Here is a 21,685-nt window from a genome sequence, read left to right on the forward strand (position 1 = left end):
ATGGTAATGCCATTGAATGTCATGGGGTGATGGTTAGATTCTCTGTTATTGGAGATGGTCATCACCTGGATATGTGTGACGTGAATGCTTGCCCAAGCCTGGCACGTCTTTCTGCATTTGGACATGGACTGCTTCAGTATCTGAGGAGTCATGAATGGTGCTGAACATCGTGCAGTCATCAGGGAACACCCCCACGTCTGACCTAATAATAGACGGAAGGCCATTGATGAAGCAGCTAAAGATAGTTGGGCCTAGGACAGTTGGATCAATTACACTTCATGAGTCATCTGCAAAATATTAAAATCATATTTTTCATAAACACGAATCACAACTGGAGCAGAATATTTTGTTTTGAGTATTAATTTTGTAATTCATGTTAAACATATCTGCAGACGATTGATGGATATGCAACTCTCAATCACAAAGCAGACAAAACTTCAATAGCTTCATTACTGGCAGGAAACCTTGCACACCACACAATGAATTTTAGTGATGTGAAAATGTGTGATTCCAGTTTTGGACCAGCAGGGGTTTAGATATTCTCTTGACTGTAAACTCGTTTTCAGTGATAGGATTGAGGATTGGCAACAGTGCAAACATGAGATACAATCTTTGCTTTGTAAAAAAAAATCTTGTAAACGTTGAGCATGGGTTTAAACCGCATACGGATCATAAGTATTAGGTGTAGAGAGTGTTGAAATTTGGTTCTGTAGCAGACGAAACAGTACGCTAACAGAAAGTGATATGTTTCATTCAGAAGCATGGAGGTCCAGGCATACATGTATTCACATACATATTCATTGAATTATGATGGGCGGCACGGTAGCACAGTGGTTGGCACAGTTACTTCACAGTTGCTTCACAGCTCCAGGGTCCCAGATTCGATTCCCGGCTTGGGTCACTGTCAGTGCGGAGTCTGCACGTTCTCCCCGTGTCTGCGTGGGTTTCCTCCGGGTGCTCCGGTTTCCTCCCACAGTCAAAAGATGTGCAGGTTAGGTGGATTGGCCATGATAAATTGCCCATGGTATCCTAAAAAAGGTTAGCTGGGGTTATGGGGATAGGTGGAGGTGTGGTCTTAAGTAGGGTGTTCTTTCCAAGAGCCGGTGCAGACTCGATGGACTGAATGGCCTCCTTCTGCACTGTAAATTCTATGTTATAATTTCTAAATGTTTTGATAATGCTGTAGCACTTCAGACTTCAAACTGTTCGCTTGAAGTTCAACACCATCCAAAACAAAATAGATCCAGCTTAATTGATACTTCATTCATCACCTCAAAGAGTCACTCCCTTTGCCACTCCACAGCACTGTAGCAGCAGGGTGTACCATTTCAAAAAACGTAATGTAGTAACCTGCCATGCTGTTCTGATAGAACCGTCCAATCCCATGACCTCTACCACCTGGAAGGACATCTTCTGTAGGCACACGGACACACCACCAGCTATGCATTCTTCAGCATGAGTTGGAAATATATTATGATTCAGGTGGAGATCAGTAACTTTAAAACTTAAATTCAAACACTCAGTTATCAACTGAAAGAATTACACCACAAGATTTGCTGTGTCAAACAAAGGTTTTCTGTGCGGGTGTCATACAAAGCAAGTACGACTAACTTAATGCTGTATTTTGTCAACGCTTTTCTCCTGAAAGACTCAATAGGATGCTCCCTGTTCTACTTTTATTTCCACCCAAGAATTCCCCTATATTTCACAGGAACTTGAGCGTTCCATCATTTCTGGGACCAAACCAAGGTGTTTTACAGGTATCAGGAATTCACTTTGTTACTCAGTGTCCCCACTACTTTCCAGATATTTCTTGAGCCCCTCCACAAGCATTTGTCTAGGCAGCCCTCTAACTTTCTTTAAATACCTCATGATTATGGGCATAACTCAAGCATAGATCTCACTCTAGCTTAATGATTCTACATCCAGAAAATATCCTTACTTTCTGATAGCCCTCTACTACTGTTCTTTAGCTGCTGACCCAACCTTCAACCTCAAAACTGTTCTCTAGTTTTATTTCTGTGGACTTCCGGTGACATTGATGTGCTGAGCAGGCACACATCAGATAGCAAGAAGACACTTTGTGCCCAAAATATCGATAACAAAATAACCCCAATAGAAGAAAGAGAACAACTACAAAAAATGCCAGCGAACGGAAGCTCAAGAGGCCAAAAGGAAAGCAGAAGTGGCGGAAAGGGCCACGAACAGCGAACCGGCGGACCTGTGAGGCAAGGAGGCCCCAGCCGCCAAAGCGAGGGGGAGACCATTAACTCGAGCATCGGCCACCCCCTCGCCACCTGGAGATGGATGGAAGACCTTCCTCAAGAAGGAGCTGGCCGCCTTGAAAGAGGCAATCAGAATCTAGATCCAGCTGGTGGTTAAGATGGTGCTGACGGAGGTGATGGTCACCCGACAAAAGATGATTGACGGACTGGGGAAGAAAGTGGAGGCATGGGAGGACGATCCATGACCTCGAGAGAGCTCGACGGACCAGAGCGACAGGATCATCGCTCTGTAAGCAGAGCTGAAAAGGTTGGTGGCAGCCCAAAGCAGCTTGAAGGAGAAAGTCGAGGACCAGGAAAATAGGTCCCGATGGCAAAACGTGCGGATGGTGGGCCTGCCAGAAGGCATCGAGGACAGAGACCTAACAGACTACATCGTCCAAATGCTGGGCAACCTAGTTGGGAGAGACAGCTTCCCCAGCCCCCCCAGAACTCGACAGGACACACGGGTCACTCAGACCGAAGCCCAAGGCTGGGGAGCAGCCGAGAGCAATCATCGCAAAGCTCCACCGATGCCAGGACCGTGAGAGGATCTTGCGGTGGACAAGCGAGCACATGGGAAGGACATAGAATCCGTATTGATCAAGACACTGGGGCAGACCTGGCAAAATGGGCCAAGTTTAATCAGGCCAATTCGGCATTTTATAAAAATGGGGTGCGATTTGGCGTGTTATTCCAGCCGACTCTGGGTCACACACTTGAGCAAGGAGGCAACCGACTTCGTACGGGCCAACGGCCCGGACAAAGGACAGACGAGGCAGCAATGAAGGCAGGTCGGAGGAAGATCGCTGAAAGAAACAGAAACAGAGACTTATAGAACAATGTAACATGTTTACGTGGGACTGCACTGCCTCGTTCTGATCAGAAAGACCGGTCACAGGAGAGAGCGAAGACAGGGAAATGCAGGTGAGCGGGCAGGCAGAGAAAGCTAACAGTCGGCAGGCATAGGCAAATGGCTAGACCAGCCCTGGGAGGTGAGCTGCCGTACTAACAAGGAGGGTTAGCATGAGAAGACAGGCAGTAAGGGGGAGCCGCGGCACACCTCCCGGCATGGAGGGGCGCGCCTGACCGGGAGTGTGAGGGAGGGGGGCCGCACAGGGGCAGATAGGGGGTGGCGGGGGGGGACGAGCAATACGTAGAAAACAGGATGGGGCTGAAAAGCTGACACGCAAATTGGCTTTGGCAGGTGGGGAGCAGGCCGAGGAAATAAGATGGCGCCGCGAGCAGCCACTTTGGAGGGTCCCTGAACCAAGGGAGATCCCGGAGTGCAGGGGCGCACTCTGGTTGTATACACATACTTGGTGGCCATGTTGGGTGCTCCAAGACAAAGGGAAACCCCAGAGTGCCGGATCCCGGCCTCATGGTGAGAACGACAACAGTGGCCATTTTGGCCCTCGAACAAAGGGAAACCCCCAGAGTGCAGGGGCACGTCCACCAGGTCAGTATAGTTGACCCCGCAGGAACGAGGGGACAGAAACCCCCCATCAGGATCATCACCTGGAATGTTAGGGGACTTAACGGCCAGTGAAAAGATCCAGAGTCTTCACCCACTTAAGAAGCCTGAAAACCGACATAATCTTCCTGCAGGAGACATACCTGAGGGAGCAGAACCGACTGCGGGTAAGAAAGAGTTCATTTTACAGGACGAGGGCTAGGGGAGTAGCCATACTGATTAGCAAGAGAACGAAATTCAGAGAGACAAGGACAGTTACGGACCAAGGGGGACGGTACGTCATGGTCAGCAGTGTCCTAGACGAGGCACCGGAAAATGTGTACGTGCCCAATTGGGACGACGCAGACTTTATAAAGAAGACCATGGCGGAAATCCCAAAATTGACACACCAGCTGATCAGGAGGGTGACTTTAAGTGCGTACAGGACCTGCTGACTGACCAATCAAACCCCAGAACAGAGAAAAAGACAGGCATGGCAAGAGAATTGGGAGTATTCATGGAACATATGGGGCGATGGACCTATGCGGCTCCTACACCCCGGTGAGAAGGAATTCTCATTCTTTTCACCGGTCCATACGGTATACACCCGGATCGACTTATTTGGAGTGGGAAATCAGTGCTTCCGGGAATAGTAAGGGCAGAATACTCCGTGATAGTCATTTCCTACCACGCTCCACACTCCGTGGATGTGAGATTGGAGATGGGCCGTGCCCAGCATCCCACATGGAGGCTGGGCACAGACCTCTTGGCTGACAAGGCCTTCTGCCAGAAAATATCACAGGTCATAGCCGAGTACATTACTAATAACCAGAACGGGAAGTCTCACCTTCCACGCTCTGGGAGGCACTGAAGGCTATGATTAGGAGGGAAATTATAGCCTATAAGGCTCGCAGAGACAGGGAAGAGAAAGCGGCCAGGCAACTACTGATCGACTCCATCCTGGGGGTCAACAGAAAGTACTCCGAGGCCCCAACCGTACAGCTTCTGGCGGAGAGGAAAAAGCTACAAATGGACTTGAACCTGCTGTCCACTAGGAAAGCAGTGCACCAACTCCGCCAGACACGGGGGACCTTCTACGATCACGGAAAAAAGGGTGGCCGCCTACTGGCTCACCAGCTGAGAAAGCAGGCAGGCTTGAGGCAGATAGCACAGGTGAAAAGTAGCAGAGGCAAACTGGTCACTGAGCCAAAAGAGGCCAACCGGGCCGTTGAGACCTTCTACCGAGGAGTGTACACCTCCGAGCCTCCCAACGGGAGTGCGTGGATGAAATGGTTCCTCGGTGTGCCAGTTGTGGGGGAGGACAGGCGGTGGGAACTGGAAGCACCAACGGGGTCAGGAGAAAACATGGAGAGCATCAGCTCCATGCAGGTGGGGAAGGCACCAGGACCCGATGGGTCCCCGGCGGCCTTCTATAAAAAATCTGCGCCGGCCCTGGCCTCACACCTAAGGGATATGTTCACAGACTCGCTAACAAGGGGCACCCTGCCTCCGAGGCAAACACAGACCATGATATTGCTGGTGCCCAAAAAAGACAAAGACCCGATGGAATACGGATCGTACAGACCTAATTTGATGCTTAATCTAGACGCAAAGATATTTGTGAATGTCCTGGCCAAGAGATTGGAGAGCCTGCATGCCAGAGGTGGTCGCAGAGGACCAGACGGGCTTTGTCAAGGGTAGGCAGCTAACTGAACATCAGGTGGCTGATGAATGTAACAATGACCCCTGGCGGGGAGGGTACAAACGATCAAAATGAAAGTACTGCTGAGGTTGCTCTTACTGTTCAGAACCATACTGATCTTAATCCCCCAAGGCCTTCTTCCATAGCATACATTGTGTCTTCAGGATCCTTAAGGGGGAGGGAGAGCAGCCAGAAGTCGTGGTGCACATTAGTACCAACGACGTAGGTAGGAAAAGGTGTGTGGATGTAATAAACGAGGCTGGAAGTTAAAAGCCATCTCTGGTTTGTTGCCGGTGCCATGTGATAGCGAGCCGAGGAATAGGGAGAGAGTACAGTTGAACACGTGGCTGCAGGCATGGTGTAGGGGGGGGGGGGGGGGGGCTTCAGGTATTTAGATAATTGGAGCGCATTCTGGGGAAGGTGGGACCTGTACAAGCAGGACGGGTTGCATCTGAACCAGAGGGACACCAATATCCTGGGAGGGAGGTTTTCTAGTACTCTTCGGGAAGGTTTAAACTAATTTGGCAGGGGAATGGGAACCGGATTTGTAGTCCAGCAACTAAGGTAGCCGACCTTCAGGATGTCAAAGCTTGTAGTGAGGCAGTGGGGAAGGTAACACTGATAAAGGAGAGTATCTGCAGGCACGGAGATGGGTTGAAGTTTGTATACTTCAACGCAAGAAGCATCAGGAATAAGGTGGGCGAACTTAAGGCATGGATCGGTTCTTGGGACTACGATGTGGTGGCCATCACGGAAACTTGGATAGAAGAGGGGCAGAAATGGTTGTTGGAGGTTCCTGGTTATAGATGTTTCAATCAGATTAGGGAGGGTGGTAAAAGATTTGGGGGTGGTATTGTTAATTAGAGATAGTATAACAGCTGCAGAAAGGCAGTTCGAGGAGGATCTACCTACTGAGGTAGTATGGGTTGAAGTCAGAAATAGGAAAGGAGCAGTCATCTTGTTGGGAGTTTTCTATAGACCCCCCAATAGCAGCAGAGATGTGGAGGAACAGATTGGGAAACAGATTTTGGAAAGGTGCAGAAATCACAGGGTAGTAGTCACGGGTGACTTCAACTTCCCAAATATTGAGTGGAAACTCTTTAGATCTAATAGTTTGGGTGGGGTGGTGTTTGTGCATTGTGTCCAGGAAGCTTTTCTAACACAGTATGTAGATTGTCCGACCAGAGGGGAGGCCATATTGGATTTGGTACTTGGTAATGAACCAGGGCAAGTCATAGATTTGTTAGTGGGGGAGCATTTTGCAGATAGTGACCACAATTCTGTGACTTTCATTTTAGTAATGAAGAGGGATAGGTGCGTGCAACAGGGCAAGATTTACAATTGGGGGAAGGGTAAATACAACGCTGTCAGACGAGAAGGTTGAATGTCTTGTTAAGAGGAAGAAGGAGACTTATGTAAGGCTGAGGAAACGAGGTTCAGACAGGGCGCTGGAGGGATATAAGATAGCCAGGAGGGAACTGAAGAAAGGGATTAGGAGAGCTAAGAGAGGGCATGAAAAATCTTTGGCGGGTAGGATCAAGGAAAATCCCAAGACCTTTTACACATATGTGAGAAATATGAGAATGACTAGAGCGAGGGTAGGTCCGATCAAGGACAGTAGCGGGATATGAAGTGAAGTCTGAAGAGATAGGAGAGGTCTTGAACGAGTACTTTTTTTCAGTATTTACAGATGAGAGGGGCGATATTGTTGGAGAGGACAGTGTGAAACAGACTGGTAAGCTCGAGGAGATATGTGTTAGGAAGGAAGACGTGTTGGGCATTTTGAAAAACTTGAGGATAGACAAGTCCCCTGGGCCTGACTGGATATATCCAAGGATTCTATGGGAAGCAAGAGATGAAATTGCAGAGTCATTGGCAATGATCTTTTCGTCCTCACTGTCAACAGGGTTGGTACCAGGGGATTGGAGAGTGGCGAATGTCGTGCCCCTGTTCAGAAAAGGGAATAGGGATAACTCTGGGAATTACAGGCAAGTTAGTCTTTGGTGGTAGGCAAAGTAATGGAAAGGGTACTGAGCGATAGGATTTCTGAGCATCTGGAAAGACGCTGCTTGATTAGGGATAGTCAGCACAGGTTTGTGAGGGGTAGGTCTTGCCTCACAAGTCTTATTGAATTATTTGAGGAGGTGACCAAGCACGTGGGTAGAGCAGTGGATGTGGTGTACATGGATTTTAGTAAGGCATTTGATCAGGTTCCCTATGGTAGGCTTATGCAGAAAGTAAGGAGGCATGGGATAGTGGGGAATTTGGCCAGTTGTATAACAAACTGGCTAACCGATAGAAGTCAGAGTGGTTGTGGATGGCAAATATTCAGCCTGGAACCCAGTTACCAGTGGCGTACCGCAGGGGTCAGGTCTGGGTCCTCTCCTGTTTGTGATTTTCGTTAATGACTTGGATGAGGGAGTTGAAGGGTGGGTCTGTAAATTTGCAGACAATACTTTTCTACCGAATCTACCTAAAACACAGGTAAAAAGAGCAAACACCTTCAAGCAGGAGCCGTCACCAGAAGTCTGAGGTGTGTTTTCTTTGTTATGTATAAAATGTTAAAAACGTAATAAAAATATTGTAAAAAGAAGTTGGATCAAACCAAGCCTTGCGTACGAGGATGTGGAGTTCACCCTACGAAGGCCCTCAACCCATACCTCGTCATCCAGTATGAGCCATAGCTCCTCCTCCCACCTAGCCTTAAACCACTCCACTGACTACGAATCCTCCGACATAATCCGTTCTTAAAGTTGGAATTACTCCCTTCCTCCGGTCCTGTGAATGAAAGAACACACTCCATTACAGAGGTAGGCAGCGTTACAGGTAATGTCAGGAAATCCATTTCGCAAAGTTGTGAACTTGAAGATATCGAAATAAATCTGAACTAGAGAGCCCAAACTTTTCGGTCAATTTCTCTAAACTGGCAAACTGCACCTCCAGGAACAAATTGCCCATTCTCTCCAGGTACTTCCCTTCTCAACCCCCAAACATGGCATCCAATCTTGCAGGCTCAAACAGATGATTCGAAAGTGACTCCAATTTAAAAAGTTGAAATTGTCTGTATATCTTCAAAGTGAAAACAACCACTGGGTTTGATGAATACTCTCTCGGTGAGACCGGAAGCGAGGCCGTCACTAGTGCCCCCAGACCAGACCCCCTGTATGACCCCTATTCTGTTTACACCCAATTAGCCCCCAGATCACTACACCAAGCCAACACCTCTGCATTAGCTGCCCAGTAATAAAATATCAGGTTTGGTAACGCCAGCCCACCCGACTGTCTTTTCCTTTGAAGGACTGCCCTACGAATCCTCAAGGTGTTGCCCGCCCATAAAAAGGATGGGATCATTGTTATTGATATGGGGATTGACATATTTGTTACTGATTATTGTTTATTGTTGGTGGGTGTAAGTTTGGGAGAAAATGTGAAAAAGGAGGAGATTAAAGAAATATTAAAAAAAAGAAGTAGGAGTAGGTCAGTTAGGCCCTTGAGCCTGCTTCTTCTCACTCTTTAATATTTTACAGTAAGAAGTCTTACAACGCCAGGTTAAAGTCCAACAGGTTTGTTTCAAACACTAGCTTTCAGAGCACTGCTCCTTCCTCGGGTGAGGTTCCTTCGCCTGAGGAAGGAGCAGTGCTTCCTTATTAGCAAACGTGACGCTACTGTTTAAAAAAGGAGGTAGGCAGAAAGCAGGAAATTATAGGCCAGTGAGTTTAACTTCGGTAATAGGGAAGATGCTGGAATCTATCATCAAGGAAGAAATTGCGAGGCATCTGGATAGAAATTGTCCCATTGGGCAGACGCAGCATGGGTTCGTAAAAGGCAGGTCATGCCTAACTAATTTAGTGGAATTTTTTGAGGACATTACCAGTGCAGTAGATAACGGGGAGCCGATGGATGTGGTATATCTGGATTTCCAGAAAGCCTTTGACAAGGTCCCACACAAAAGGTTGCTGCATAAGATAAAGATGCATGGCATTAAGGGTAAAGTAGTAGCATGGATAGAGGATTGGTTAATTAATAGAAAGCAAAGAGTTGGGATTAATGGGTGTTTCTCTGGTTGGCAATCAGTAGCTAGTGGTGTCCCTCAGGGATCCGTGTTGGGCCCACAATTGTTCACAATTTACATTGATGATTTGGAGTTGGGGACCAAGGGCAATGTGTCCAAGTTTGCAGATGACACTAAGGTGAGTGGTAAAGCGAAAAGTGCAGAGGATACTGGAAGTCTGCAGAGGGATTTGGATAGGTTAAGTGAATGGGCTCGGGTCTGGCAGATGGAATACAATGTTGACAAATGTGAGGTTATCCATTTTGGTAGGAATAACAGCAAACGGGATTATTATTTAAACGATAAAATATTAAAGCATGCCGCTGTTCAGAGAGACTTGGGTGTGCTAGTACATGAGTCACAGAAGGTTGGTTTACAAGTGCAACAGGTGATTAAGAAGGCAAATGGAATTTTGTCCTTCATTGCTAGAGGGATGGAGTTTAAGACTAGGGAGGTTATGTTGCAATTGTATAAGGTGTTGGTGCGGCCACACCTGGAGTATTGTGATCAGTTTTGGTCTCCTTACTTGAGAAAGGACGTACTGGCGCTGGAGGGTGTGCAGAGGAGATTCACTAGGTTAATCCCAGAGCTGAAGGGGTTGGATTATGAGGAGAGGTTGAGTAGACTGGGACTGTACTCGTTGGAATATAGAAGGATGAGGGGGGATCTTATAGAAACATTTAAAATTATGAAGGGAATAGATAGGATAGATGCGGGCAGGTTGTTTCCACTGGCGGGTGACAGCAGAACTAGGGGGCATAGCCTCAAAATAAGGGGAAGTAGATTTAGGACTGAGTTTAGGAGGAACTTCTTCACCCAAAGGGTTGTGAATCTATGGAATTCCTTGCCCAGTGAAGCAGTTGAGGCTCCTTCATTACATGTTTTTAAGGTAAAGATAGATAGTTTTTTGAAGAATAAAGGGATTAAGGGTTATGGTGTTCGGGCCGGAAAGTGGAGCTGAGTCCACAAAAGATCAGCCATGATCTAATTGAATGGCGGAGCAGGCTCGAGGGGCCAGATGGCCTACTCCTGCTCCTAGTTCTTATGTTCTTATGTTCCTATAATGGAATATGAGTATTATGGACTATTTCCTTGAATACCTGTTGTAATTGCCTTTATTTTAAGACACCAGTTTCAGACCAAGGTTTCTCACCCTCAAACTGAATGTGAAACCCTGTCATATTATGATCACTCCTCTCTGGAGGATCCTTTGCTATGTAATCGTTAATGAATCCTGTATCAATACACATCCCAGCTCCACAATGTATCATTCTACAAAACTGTCCCAAATGCATTTCTGAACTTCCTCAAGGCTGCTTTGCAAATTTGATTTGATGAAGCTATGTGAGTATTCAAATTGCCCATTATTATTGTAGTTCCTTGCCTCCATTACTTCTTGCTTTATACTCTTTCCTACTTTGAAGCTACTGTTAGGGAGAGGCGATAAACTACTCCCCTCAGTGACATCTATTCATTTGCTAATTCTTATTTCCCCTCGATCTGATGCTACATCTTGATCTTAACCAAAATAATTTCTCACTACTGTACTGATTTCATCCTTTACCCACCTCCTTTTCATTCTTCCTATCCTTTCGAAATTGCAAATATACTGGCATATTCTGTTCCCAACCTTGGTTACCTTGTTAACCATGTCCATCTAATGGTTATCATGTTATTTCCATTTATTCCTATTTGTGTCATCAATTACTCGGGTATTATCAATGTTGTATGCGTTCTGACAAAAAGCCTTTTAAATCTATCTTGTTACTATTTTTCCCTCCTCTGGCCCTACTTGTTGATGCACTCATGCTTACACACATTATCTCTTCTTGCTGCAATGCTGCACTATTGCCGTGCCCATCTCTGTAACTTTCCAAGCCTATTTAATTTGAAGCCCTCTCTACAGCCCTGGTTATTAATTTTGTTTGGGCACCAGTCCCGGCGCAGTTCACGTAAAATCCCTCTGCACAGTTGCTTTCCTCTTTCCTCAGTTCGGGTGCCAGTGCCTCTTCAGTCAAAACTCAATTCTCCTACACTGGTTTTTGAACCACGCATTCAACTCTCTGGTTCAATTTACCCTAAGCTAATTTGCTCATTGCTAACTAAGGTAGTGTTCAGTATTTTGGAGATTATTGCTGTTGTGGATTGCTTTGTAAATTAGCCCCTAACTGCTCATATTCCTTTAGCAGATCCTCTTAATCCTACTTGGATCATTGCTATCTACATGGACCACACAACTGGATCCTTCCCCTCCCACTCCAGCCTTGAGAAAATGTCCTTAATTCTGTAAGTGGGCAGACAGTACAGCCTTCTGGATTATGGCTCTCGGCTATGAGGAATATTATCTATTGTCTCCCCCCAAGCTATACTGTCTCATGCTGTTACAATATTCCTTTCTATTCCCCGAACATGAATGGCCTCCCACACTACGGTGCTGTGGTTAGTTCCTTTCTCTTGTCCACGCAGGCTGCAATAACTCGCACCTGTTGGACAAATGCAAGGGTTGATGATCCTCCGGTACTACCTTCTGGATCCCTATATCTGCCTCACTTGTAGTCAGGCCCTCCTTTCATTGACCACAGATCAAGGGCGCGATTCTCTGGCCTCCCAGTGGCATATTTCTCGGCAGCGGGATCTTCTGATCCTGCTGTTGTCAATGGTATTTCCCACTGAATCCACCCCATGCCACCAGGAAATCCACGGCAGGCTTGTGCCGTTGGTGGCATTGGAAGATCTCACCTGCGTGAACAGCTGGAAGCTCTCGCCCCAAATCTGAGTCAGTTATGGGGTGTGAATGCCTCCTGGAATAGTGTCTAATCAGCTTTTCCCTCTGATGCATCGGTGTCCAAAACCTGTTCTCCAGTTTATCAACTCTAAGCTAAAGTTGCATATGCTTACTGAAGATGTAGTTGCTGTGGAACACACTAATGTCCACCAACTCACGCTGCAGCTGCAACAATCTGTATTTTCTTTTCTTAAAAAGCTACCAGCCATCATCTTCTCGAGGGTGAATCCGGATGGGCAATAGAGATGTTGGTCTTCCCAGTGATGTCCATAGCCCATGAATGAATCTATTTTTGAAAATGCTGCAATTTCATGAAACTCAGTGAGGATGAATGTGTCCTGCCATTTTTGCTGGTAAATAATAATAATCTTTAGTGTGACAAGTAGGCTTACATTAACACTGCAATGAAGTTACTATGAATTGCCTCATCTGAAATGGCCACTTGCTTCTCTTCCTTCCCTGCTCCCAACCTTTAACTGCTGGGTGTGGGCTACCCAATTAGCTCCTTGACACTTCACTCCATCGAAATATTGTGGATTTTTTTTTAAATTTAGAGTATTTTTTCCAATTAAAGGGCAGTTTAGCATAGTCAATCCACCTACCCTGCACATCTTTGGGTTTGTTGGGTGAAACCCACGCAGACACTGGAAGAATGTGGAAATTCCACATGGACAGTGACCCGGGGCCGGGATCGAACCGGGTCCTCGGTGCCGTGACGCAGCAGTGCTAATCACTGTGCCGCCCCGAGTGGTTATATTGATAATGGCTGGTTTAGCTCACTGGGCTAAATCGCTGGCTCTTCAAGCAGGCCAGCAGCACGGTTCGATTCCCGTATCAGCCTTCCCGGACAGGTGCCGGAATGTGGCGACTAGGGACTTTTCACAGTAACTTCATTGAAGCCTACTCGTGACGATAAGCAATTTTCTATTTTCTATTTCTAAAAAAAAACTTGAAAACTGCGAGTGCTATCGTGAACTTTGCAAATGAAAGCACAGATGAGAGATATGGGAATGTACGATCAGTAGGCCATTCAGCTACAAGTTTATTCTGCCGCTTAGAATGCAGCTAAATTATACATTTACTTCCAAATGCCTCATTCAATTACCTAACAAAAATATATTGATCACAATCCTGAAAATTCCAATTGAAAGAGCATCCAGAGCAGTTCCAGGTATCCACTATCTTTACGAGGAAAAATTAGTTCCTGCTTCACTGCTGAGTGACCGAGCTCCAATTTCGTGAATGAAGTTCCTTATTTCACACAAGAGCACAAGAATTGGGAGATTAGATAATTTGGCTACTGGAGTTTGCTCTGCTACAGATATGATCATGACTGTGGCCTACCAAAGGAATGCGTAATGCCAACACAACTGAGAGCAGTGCAGGACAATCCCAAACCACTCAATTATCACTTTTTCTTCAGCAAAGCGATAGAAAGTGTCACAAAACATTCTTAGCAAGCAACAGTTACTCACCAATAACCTGCTCGCTAACATTTAGTCAGGGTTCCACCAAACATGGACGAAAAACCTGAATTCTACAAATAAGCGAGAGTGACTGCCCTTGACATTAAGGCAGTGCTTGATCAAGTATGGCACAGAAGAGCCGTAGTGAAATTGAAGTCAATATGAATCAGGGTCTTCTGGCTGAAATGTCTGGCCCAACTATCTTCAACTATTTCACCAATGTTCTTCCCTCCATCATACGGTCAGAAACGGAAATACCCACTGATGACTGTATAGTGTCTACTTCCATTCACAAATCCTCAGATAATGCACATACACAGCAAGGTCTAGACAACATTCAGGTTTGACCTAATAAGTGACGAGTAACATTTGTGCCATACAAATATCACGCAATGACCATCAACAAGTTGAGAGTCTAAACAGATTCCTTTCATATTATTTTTTTAAAATTTAGAATACACAATTCATTTTTTTCCAATTAAGGGGCAATTTTAGCGTGGCCAGTCCACCTACCCTGCAGCAACTTGTGACAGTTTGAAATTCACTTGGCATCTCTCTTCTCACCACAAGGTGCCAAACAATTTATACCATGCTGTACGAATTAAACTCCGTTATTTTGCAGAAAAATCTGGGCTAATAACAAAAATAAAACACACTGAGACACTGATGCAAGCACACAAATCAGGAGCAGGCTATTTTGCTCCTTGAGCCTGTCTGCCATTTAATAAGGTCATGGTTAATATGTTAGTAACCTCAAATCTGTACCCCGCCAACTCCCAATAACTCATCACCACCTTGCTTACCCAGAATCTAAGAATCTATCCACCTCCGGATGACTCTGTTTCCACCACCTTTTTAGCAAGAGAATTCCAAAGGCTCACGCCTCTCTGAGAGTGCAAATAAAGGTAATTGAGTTTACATATCAGCTTGTCTTAAAGCCATGGTTTTTTATTTTGTACTTCAGATGTCCAGTTTGATGAAGATGAAAGTATAACTCCATTGGAATCTGCATTATCGGTTTTGATTGAAATGTCAGATTGCAAGGAGCTAAAGAAAGATGAGCTATATTCAGACCTCCAACAGTTGCTGCAGGTGCAGGTTAGTTCTGTGCTCCGAGTGATGATTATTATGAAGCGTGTTGTTGTGAAACCTTATTGATTTTCTAGCTAAAACATATACTGTGCTAATCTAATTTAATACTAAATACATCTGTCAGCACTTTTAAAGAGAAATAGGTTCAGCAATGATGTGTATACAATGCAAAACGGCTAACTTAATGCTCAGTTGGTGCTAAGTTGTAAACTGAAGTAGACCTAACCACTTAAATGACAGAATCTACAATTGATACTATTTTTGTGCATGCACTTATGTCCACTATATCTAAAGAGTTCTGTGCTACTGTGGCAATGGTTGGTGTGTAATAGTTCCTGTAAATATTTATAAGCTTTTTAAAAACAGGTGATGTTGGCCTTATGTTGTGTGCTGCATTAATGGAAAATTGTAGACCTAATTCTTTCTAACTCGCTGCATTTTTACATTTGTCTCCCTCTATTTCCTCGTACTGTTCATCTTCTATTTATCTTCTTTATGCACCTCATTCACTTTTACCCCCACTTGCTACTTTGTTTATTTAGTCACAAAATATTTTACTTGTTGTCTCTAGACTCATTTTCTTTATTTCTGTCGGTGAAGCAAAGTGGTTTCTATGCTCTCTGGCACAACGGTTACTCCTTGGGCGGGCGGGGGGGAGAAATGATTAGTACGTAGCTTGCGATTACTGCTCATGTTTAGCCTTTGTGAGGCTGTTCATCTCTAACACGTGTATATCTCTGTTGCTCAAACACTAACCATTCTCAATGCAGGTGATCGTTGCAAAAGGGCTAAGAGGAACTGACAGATCTGGAGCATGAGACCACTGTTTGGCATGGTTGGGGAGGGGGGAGAGAAAGGGGGGAATATGCTGTGCACCATCAGACGGATGCTGTACACCATCAGACGGTTGCTATACATTATACGTCTGTTCTTCTTAGTGCACAGGAAGTGAAGGTTTTGATGAACCGGGTTAAGTGCAGTGTCATAGATCAGAAAATTGTTTGTAAATATAGTCAAGGCTGCTATATGAGGACCTACATGGAAATTAGGACTTGGAGTGATTTGAAAGATGGTTGATTTTTTATAAAAAAGTTATGTCATAACATTTAAAATGTTAATTTTTAAGGGCAGCGGGGTGGCGCATTGATTATGCACTGCTGTGAGAAAGAATGATCTGTTGGCATTGATCTTCGCACTGCTCTTGTAAGCTTTCTGAAAGTTGGTTCACAGTGATGTTGGAAGGAGTCTGTAACGTGTCATCACCCACCTGTAGCTGAGTGAATCAGGGGAATTTTAAAAAGTCATAGAAAAATTACAGCAGAGAAGGAGGCTATTCGGCCCATCTTGTCCATGCCAACATGAGGACACCCAGATGCCCTTTCTAATCCCACTTCCTTCAGCCGGTCCATAGGTCTGTAGCTGAGAGCACTTCAGGTGCAGATCAGATACTTTTAAAAGAGTTTAGGGTGTCTGCCTCCTGTTGCACGTTTTACTATGGGCGTAAAACGCGTTTATTGGAGTGTATTAACACGCCTCCGAGTTCGACGTGTGCTTAACACTGCTAGGCTCTGTTCTATGTAATTATTTAGCTCTGGAGTCGCCAGTTGCCGTATAGGCAACGTCACAAGTATTCCAAGGTCAAGTTCAAAGTAATAAAGACGATACACCGATTAGTAAAGTTCAAACGATCAATATTTATTATACAGTTATAATAAATACTCATGCACACACTAAGAAACTAAGCTATAACTAAACTTAAGCAAACAGAATACTTATCTAACAGGAACAGGCAAGGTCAGAGAACGAGGCCTTCGTCCTGGTCTGGCACTGCAGCCTTCAGCAAGCGTTCTGGTACTTGGGAGTCTAGTGGGCTTGGATCGCGTAGCGAGCGTTGAACTTACGGTTTCGGCGGCTGGTGCTCAACGGCTGGAGTCAGGATGCAAGATGTCAGTCAGAGCCGGAGCACGGGTTTAACAGACCGGGGCTCTGTGGGGGATTTGCTTTTATACCCCTCTCTCATGTCCTTGCCCCCTTCTAGGCGGGCTCTACCTTTCGGTACCGATTGGAACGTTTCCAAACGGCTACCTTCGAAATCCTCCAATGCGGGGCTTTCCTCGATGTTGGGGGGCTGGTTTCGATATTTGTTACTCTGGTGCCATTCTGTCTACTCCACCAATTAACTGCTACATTGAGATGGAAATGTTGCCATTGTTTGTGTCTGGATCTGGGCTGCCTCATCAGGATGTTAAGCGTTTTGCCATTAACACCTTTGCTTGGAGATCTGCACCTGGCCAGAAACTGGTTTGCTGTTTGCAAAATGCTAATTAGTTGAGAGCAGGCTGTCTGTTCTTACTAAACAGGCTTTCCCTGCTGCCTTCCATTTTAGTTTGGCTCAGTGTCCATTTTGCGTGGCCAGCATGGCTACATTCCCTCCTTGTGATCCTCACAATCATACTATTGTGAAGGATCACCTATGTACTTTGCCTTCCTTGTGTTCTGACCTCTTGCCAGTTCCTGTTCTACTCTGTTCTAAACTATGGGAAGAAGAGAAAAAATTTTTTTAACTAACATTTCTACTTGGCCCTATGTCAAAGGGACATGCATTACTACAGTTGGGAACCTCTACCTATCACTATTGACCTTAACCTTAACTTAAACATTTAATCACTCTAAAATCTTAACCATTCACACCACAACATCACACTTCCCAACTCGGCAGTCGAGTATGGAACAATATAATACATGGCTGAATTTTATTTACAGAGTGTTGTAATCAGTGAGGGGTTGAGGGGTTTGGTGGAATCCGAAGATGGGGGATTGAACTCTATAGATGGGTGAGGTGCTGGAACGAGAGGCTCTCCTCTTCCATTTCCTCAACCTGAGGGTCTGCACTAGGATGATGAGGATCGCGATCACCAACAGTGATTCGATTATGTAGGACATGGAGTACCACGTCATGAATTTAGTACACCAGGTCTGAACCTCGCTGATCAGAGCTGAGCACTGGGGGTTTGTTGTACTAACATTTACGGTGGGGGTTGTGGGGGAAACGTGTCTTGTTTCCACACATATACATATGACATTAAACAGTAATAAGTGGGCTTCCATCATCTTTTGTTGTTCTTCTTCTTTCTCTTCCTTCTTCCTCCGGTATTGACAATCCTGGCTTCGACCTCTGTCTCGTCCTTTGAAACCTTTGGGATCAAGCACAGTGTCTGTCAATACACAGTTTAAGACCTTTACTTGTTAGTGCATCTGTCTTTCAAAAACCAATTGACCCTTTAAAATGACTGGCTAAGTCACACCCTGTGACTCCCCTCATTTTTTTTTTTCAAAAAGCGAATTTAAAGACCAGCATACACCTAACAATCCTTCCTTCTGCGAGCCGTCTCGCAGGCTTTTCTGATTTACCATCCGAATGTTCCCGGATGTAAATAGCATGTGGGATGGTGGCCGAAGGGCTACCTAACGTAAAATGAAAACAAACTTGGAAACAAACATCCGAATGAGTTGCGTATGGGCCGCTACGGGTACGAGTTGGATGGAATCCCCGTGCTGTGCCATACCCGAGCTTGGCTGACCAAGGGTTGGTTCTCAGACAGGGCGGGTCCTCAGTGCCGTTTGTCCACTGCCTGAGTAACCTGGAAAGAAACGGGTACGAATGTGTTGACCATGACTTGCAGCCTCTATTTCGCCGAATAGAGGGGCACCTAAAAAACCAAGGGAGCCAAGATGCTCCGTTCTGAAAACAGGGAACAAGTCGTGAACCGTGTCGGTTCACCAGAGGATACAACTGAAGTTCTCAGAAATATCTGCAGATAAACTATTTGGCGTGTGGCCTTACAACTTTGGAAAAGATCTCCAATCAAACCGAAGTTCTCAAAGGTATCTGCGGACAAGCTAACGTGTATGTGAGGTGGTCACAATCTTTTCAGCTGAAAGGAAGATGTCCATCCTCCAGCTGAACAATGTACATTCCTGAAAACAAACAAACATAAAACGAAGACAAACATACGTGCAGGTTCCATCAGAAAGGACATCGTTTCCCTCAAACGATTCCTATCTTACATCATCTGGACACCTCACTTTGATTCTGCCTCTGTGAACAGGGTCACAAAGGGGTTGCCGTGTCGGGAGTCAGACACCGTGTCGTCCTGCTCTCCCGGATCCCACACCCTTGTGTGGATCAGGCATGCTATTTTGGAGTTGTGTGACCGGGGGTCACTTTCATCATTGCGGACAAGTCTGTAGGAATTGTCCCTGTGCCATTGTGTAGTGTCGAGTGTGTTGTCGGGGTAGTCGGGGTCGGGTGGTGGTTCTGGGTTTTTGAGGTAGGTGACTTCCATGGGGTCACTGGAGTCGGGGTCGTAGTTGGTGCAGTGTGGGCTGTATGGCTGTGTGCTGTCGCTGTCTTCAGAGTCAGTGTCTGTCCTGCTGTCTCTGCTGTGGCAGCTTGTGGGCGTGTCGGGGCGTGGTCTGTTGTGGTCTGTGGGCGGAGTCGTGGGCGAGTCCGTGGATGAACTGGTCTGTGAGGGGGATGGTGGAAAAGTGTCTCTGGTGGGCGGGGTGGAGTGTTCTGCTGCATCCAGCAGGACATGGTGAGCATGGTTGGCCTGTGTTCCATATGCCTTTAACTGGTTTATATGGAACCACGCGGTCTTCCCATTAGGATACTTTATCCTGTAAACGGAGGGGCTAATTTTGTCCGAAATTGAGTAGGGACCGGAATATTTTGGAGCCAAAAAACTGCTGGGGTTATAAACAGATAACATTACCTGTTGCCCAACCTGGAATTCTGTGGTGTGGACGGTCTTATTGAAACAGGCAGTACGTTGCTGTCGGCGTTTCCCTAGCTGGACTGCGGCTGCGAGCTGTGCAGACCTCACAGTCTCAACTAGATCTTTAACTGCCTTTTCATGTGTGAGGGCCGTCACTTCGGGGCTTGTCATGTCCAGTCCTAAAAGGAATTCTGTACCTTTCATAGGGCGTCCGGTCATGAGTGTATGTGGTGTGTATCCTGTCGATGTGGAGACAGTGTTCCTTATGAACATAAGTGCAAATGGGAGCACTGAATCCCATGTGGAATTATTCTCTTGAACCATTTTCCTAAGGGTAGTTTTTAGGGTCCGATTCATGCGCTCCACAATCCCGCTGGACTGTGGATGATACGCAATATGGAAGTTCTGTTTGATTCCGAATATTGTCAGGACGTTCCTCATGACCCGTCCTGTAAAGTGAGATCCCTGGTCCGAATCGATACTTCGGGGTAAACCCCATCTCGTGAAGATGTGGTGGGTCAGGATCTTTGCAGCTGTCTTAGCTGTGTTTGTTCGTGAGGGAAATGCCTCTACCCATTTGGTAAAGGTATCTATCACCACCAGAACGTATTTATAGCCATTCCTACAAGGGGGCAATGGACCTATAAAATCGATCTGGAGGTTTGTCCAAGGGCCGTTAACTGGGCGAGTATGCCGAAGTTGTGCTTTCTTAGAATACCTCTCCGGGTTATTCTGAGCACAAATCAGGCAATTCTCAATGTAGTGCGTTACATCAGTCCTGAGATTAGGCCACCAACAGAGTTGCCTGAGGTGCCTTGTTGTTGCATCAATTCCCTGATGCCCGTGTCCGTCATGGAACAAGGCAATCATCTGATTCCTGTCCTGCTGTGGGACCACATAAAGTTGGTCCTTAATGATCACACCCTCATGTGTGGTCAGTGCGTGTTTAAAGTGCTCGTACGCAGGCACAAAGTTTCCCTTGAAAACCTCCCTGAGGTCTCCGTCCTGTTTCTGTGCTGCCACGAGGTCTTTAATATCAGTCTGTGAGACTTGGACTGCGCTCACAGGGGCGCTAGCTGGTGCGCTAGCTGGGGGGGTCCATAAGTGTCCTCTCCTGGAACCTGCCTTAGCCAATGCGTCGGCTTTTACATTCCCAGGGGGTGATGACCTATGGTGGCTTCGAACTTTTATAATGCCGAAGGTCCTGTCCTTCGCTTTCTCTAGGATATGCTGGAGTAAGGGGGCTGATGGAAGGGGTTTTCCGTCTGCGGATACAAAACCTCGTGTCCTCCACAGGGGCAGAAAATCTGTTAGGCTATTGCAGACATATAGGCTGTCTGAATATATGTCTGCTGGGCTGGGGAAAGAATCGGGGTGGTCCACTATGTACGCTATGGCTGCTAGCTCTGCTGCCTGCGCGCCTAAGTGACCTGGTAACTTAAGAGCTATCTCTTCGAGAGCGCGCCCCTGCGCGTCCTCTACATAGATGCCGCATCCTGTGATACGCTCACCATTTAAAACTGTGGAGGAACCGTCTACATAAATCCTCAAGGGTCCACACGTGTCTGTGGGCTGGGGGCTTTGTTTTGGGTTCCCTATCTTCCTGGGGGGTGTTTTGGCTAAAAAGGGTCCTGTGTTATGCAGGGGAGCTACAATTTCACAGTCATGGGGCTGTCCGGGGTATTGGAGGTTGTCTGCTAAGTATGTGTGTGTGCGTGTCCGTTTCACTGTAATGTCCCGCCCTTGTAAAAGTAGGGTCCACCTAGCTGCCCTAATCTGGCTAACTGAACCGTCCTTCAGTCGACCGTCTAGTAGTAGCTGTGTGGGTGTATGTTCGGTTAGAATGGTGATGGGGTTTAGTCCGGTTATGTATGAGAAATACTGTACTGCCCAGAAGACAGCAAGGAGGTGCCTCTCACAGGCTGAAAATCCTTGTTCTACCGGGTCTAACAGTCGGGAGGCATAAGCCACTGGTCTTAGCTGCTCGTGCCGTTCCTGAAGCAACACGGCCGAGAGGGTTAGATCTGTGCTAGCTACCTCGATTGCGTACGGGGAAAGTTGGTCGGGGACTAGCAGCGCGGGTGCTGCACTAAGGGC

At 46.2% G+C, this 21,685-nt stretch overlaps 1 protein-coding gene across 2 annotated transcripts in view; it reads left to right on the forward strand.

Moving 5' to 3' along the window:
- The window catches only part of terf1 (telomeric repeat binding factor (NIMA-interacting) 1), a 90,466-nt gene that overhangs the window by 14,314 nt on the left and 54,467 nt on the right, over positions 1-21,685 (forward strand). For both annotated transcript variants that reach the window (XM_038809602.1, XM_038809600.1), the window contains one exon: positions 14,683-14,816. In XM_038809602.1, coding sequence (XP_038665530.1) covers positions 14,683-14,816 — 134 coding nt within the window. The remainder of the gene's footprint in view (positions 1-14,682; positions 14,817-21,685) is intronic.

Source organism: Scyliorhinus canicula, chromosome 10 (genome assembly GCF_902713615.1).
Source record: "Scyliorhinus canicula chromosome 10, sScyCan1.1, whole genome shotgun sequence".
NCBI classification, from domain to species: Eukaryota; Metazoa; Chordata; class Chondrichthyes; order Carcharhiniformes; family Scyliorhinidae; genus Scyliorhinus; species Scyliorhinus canicula.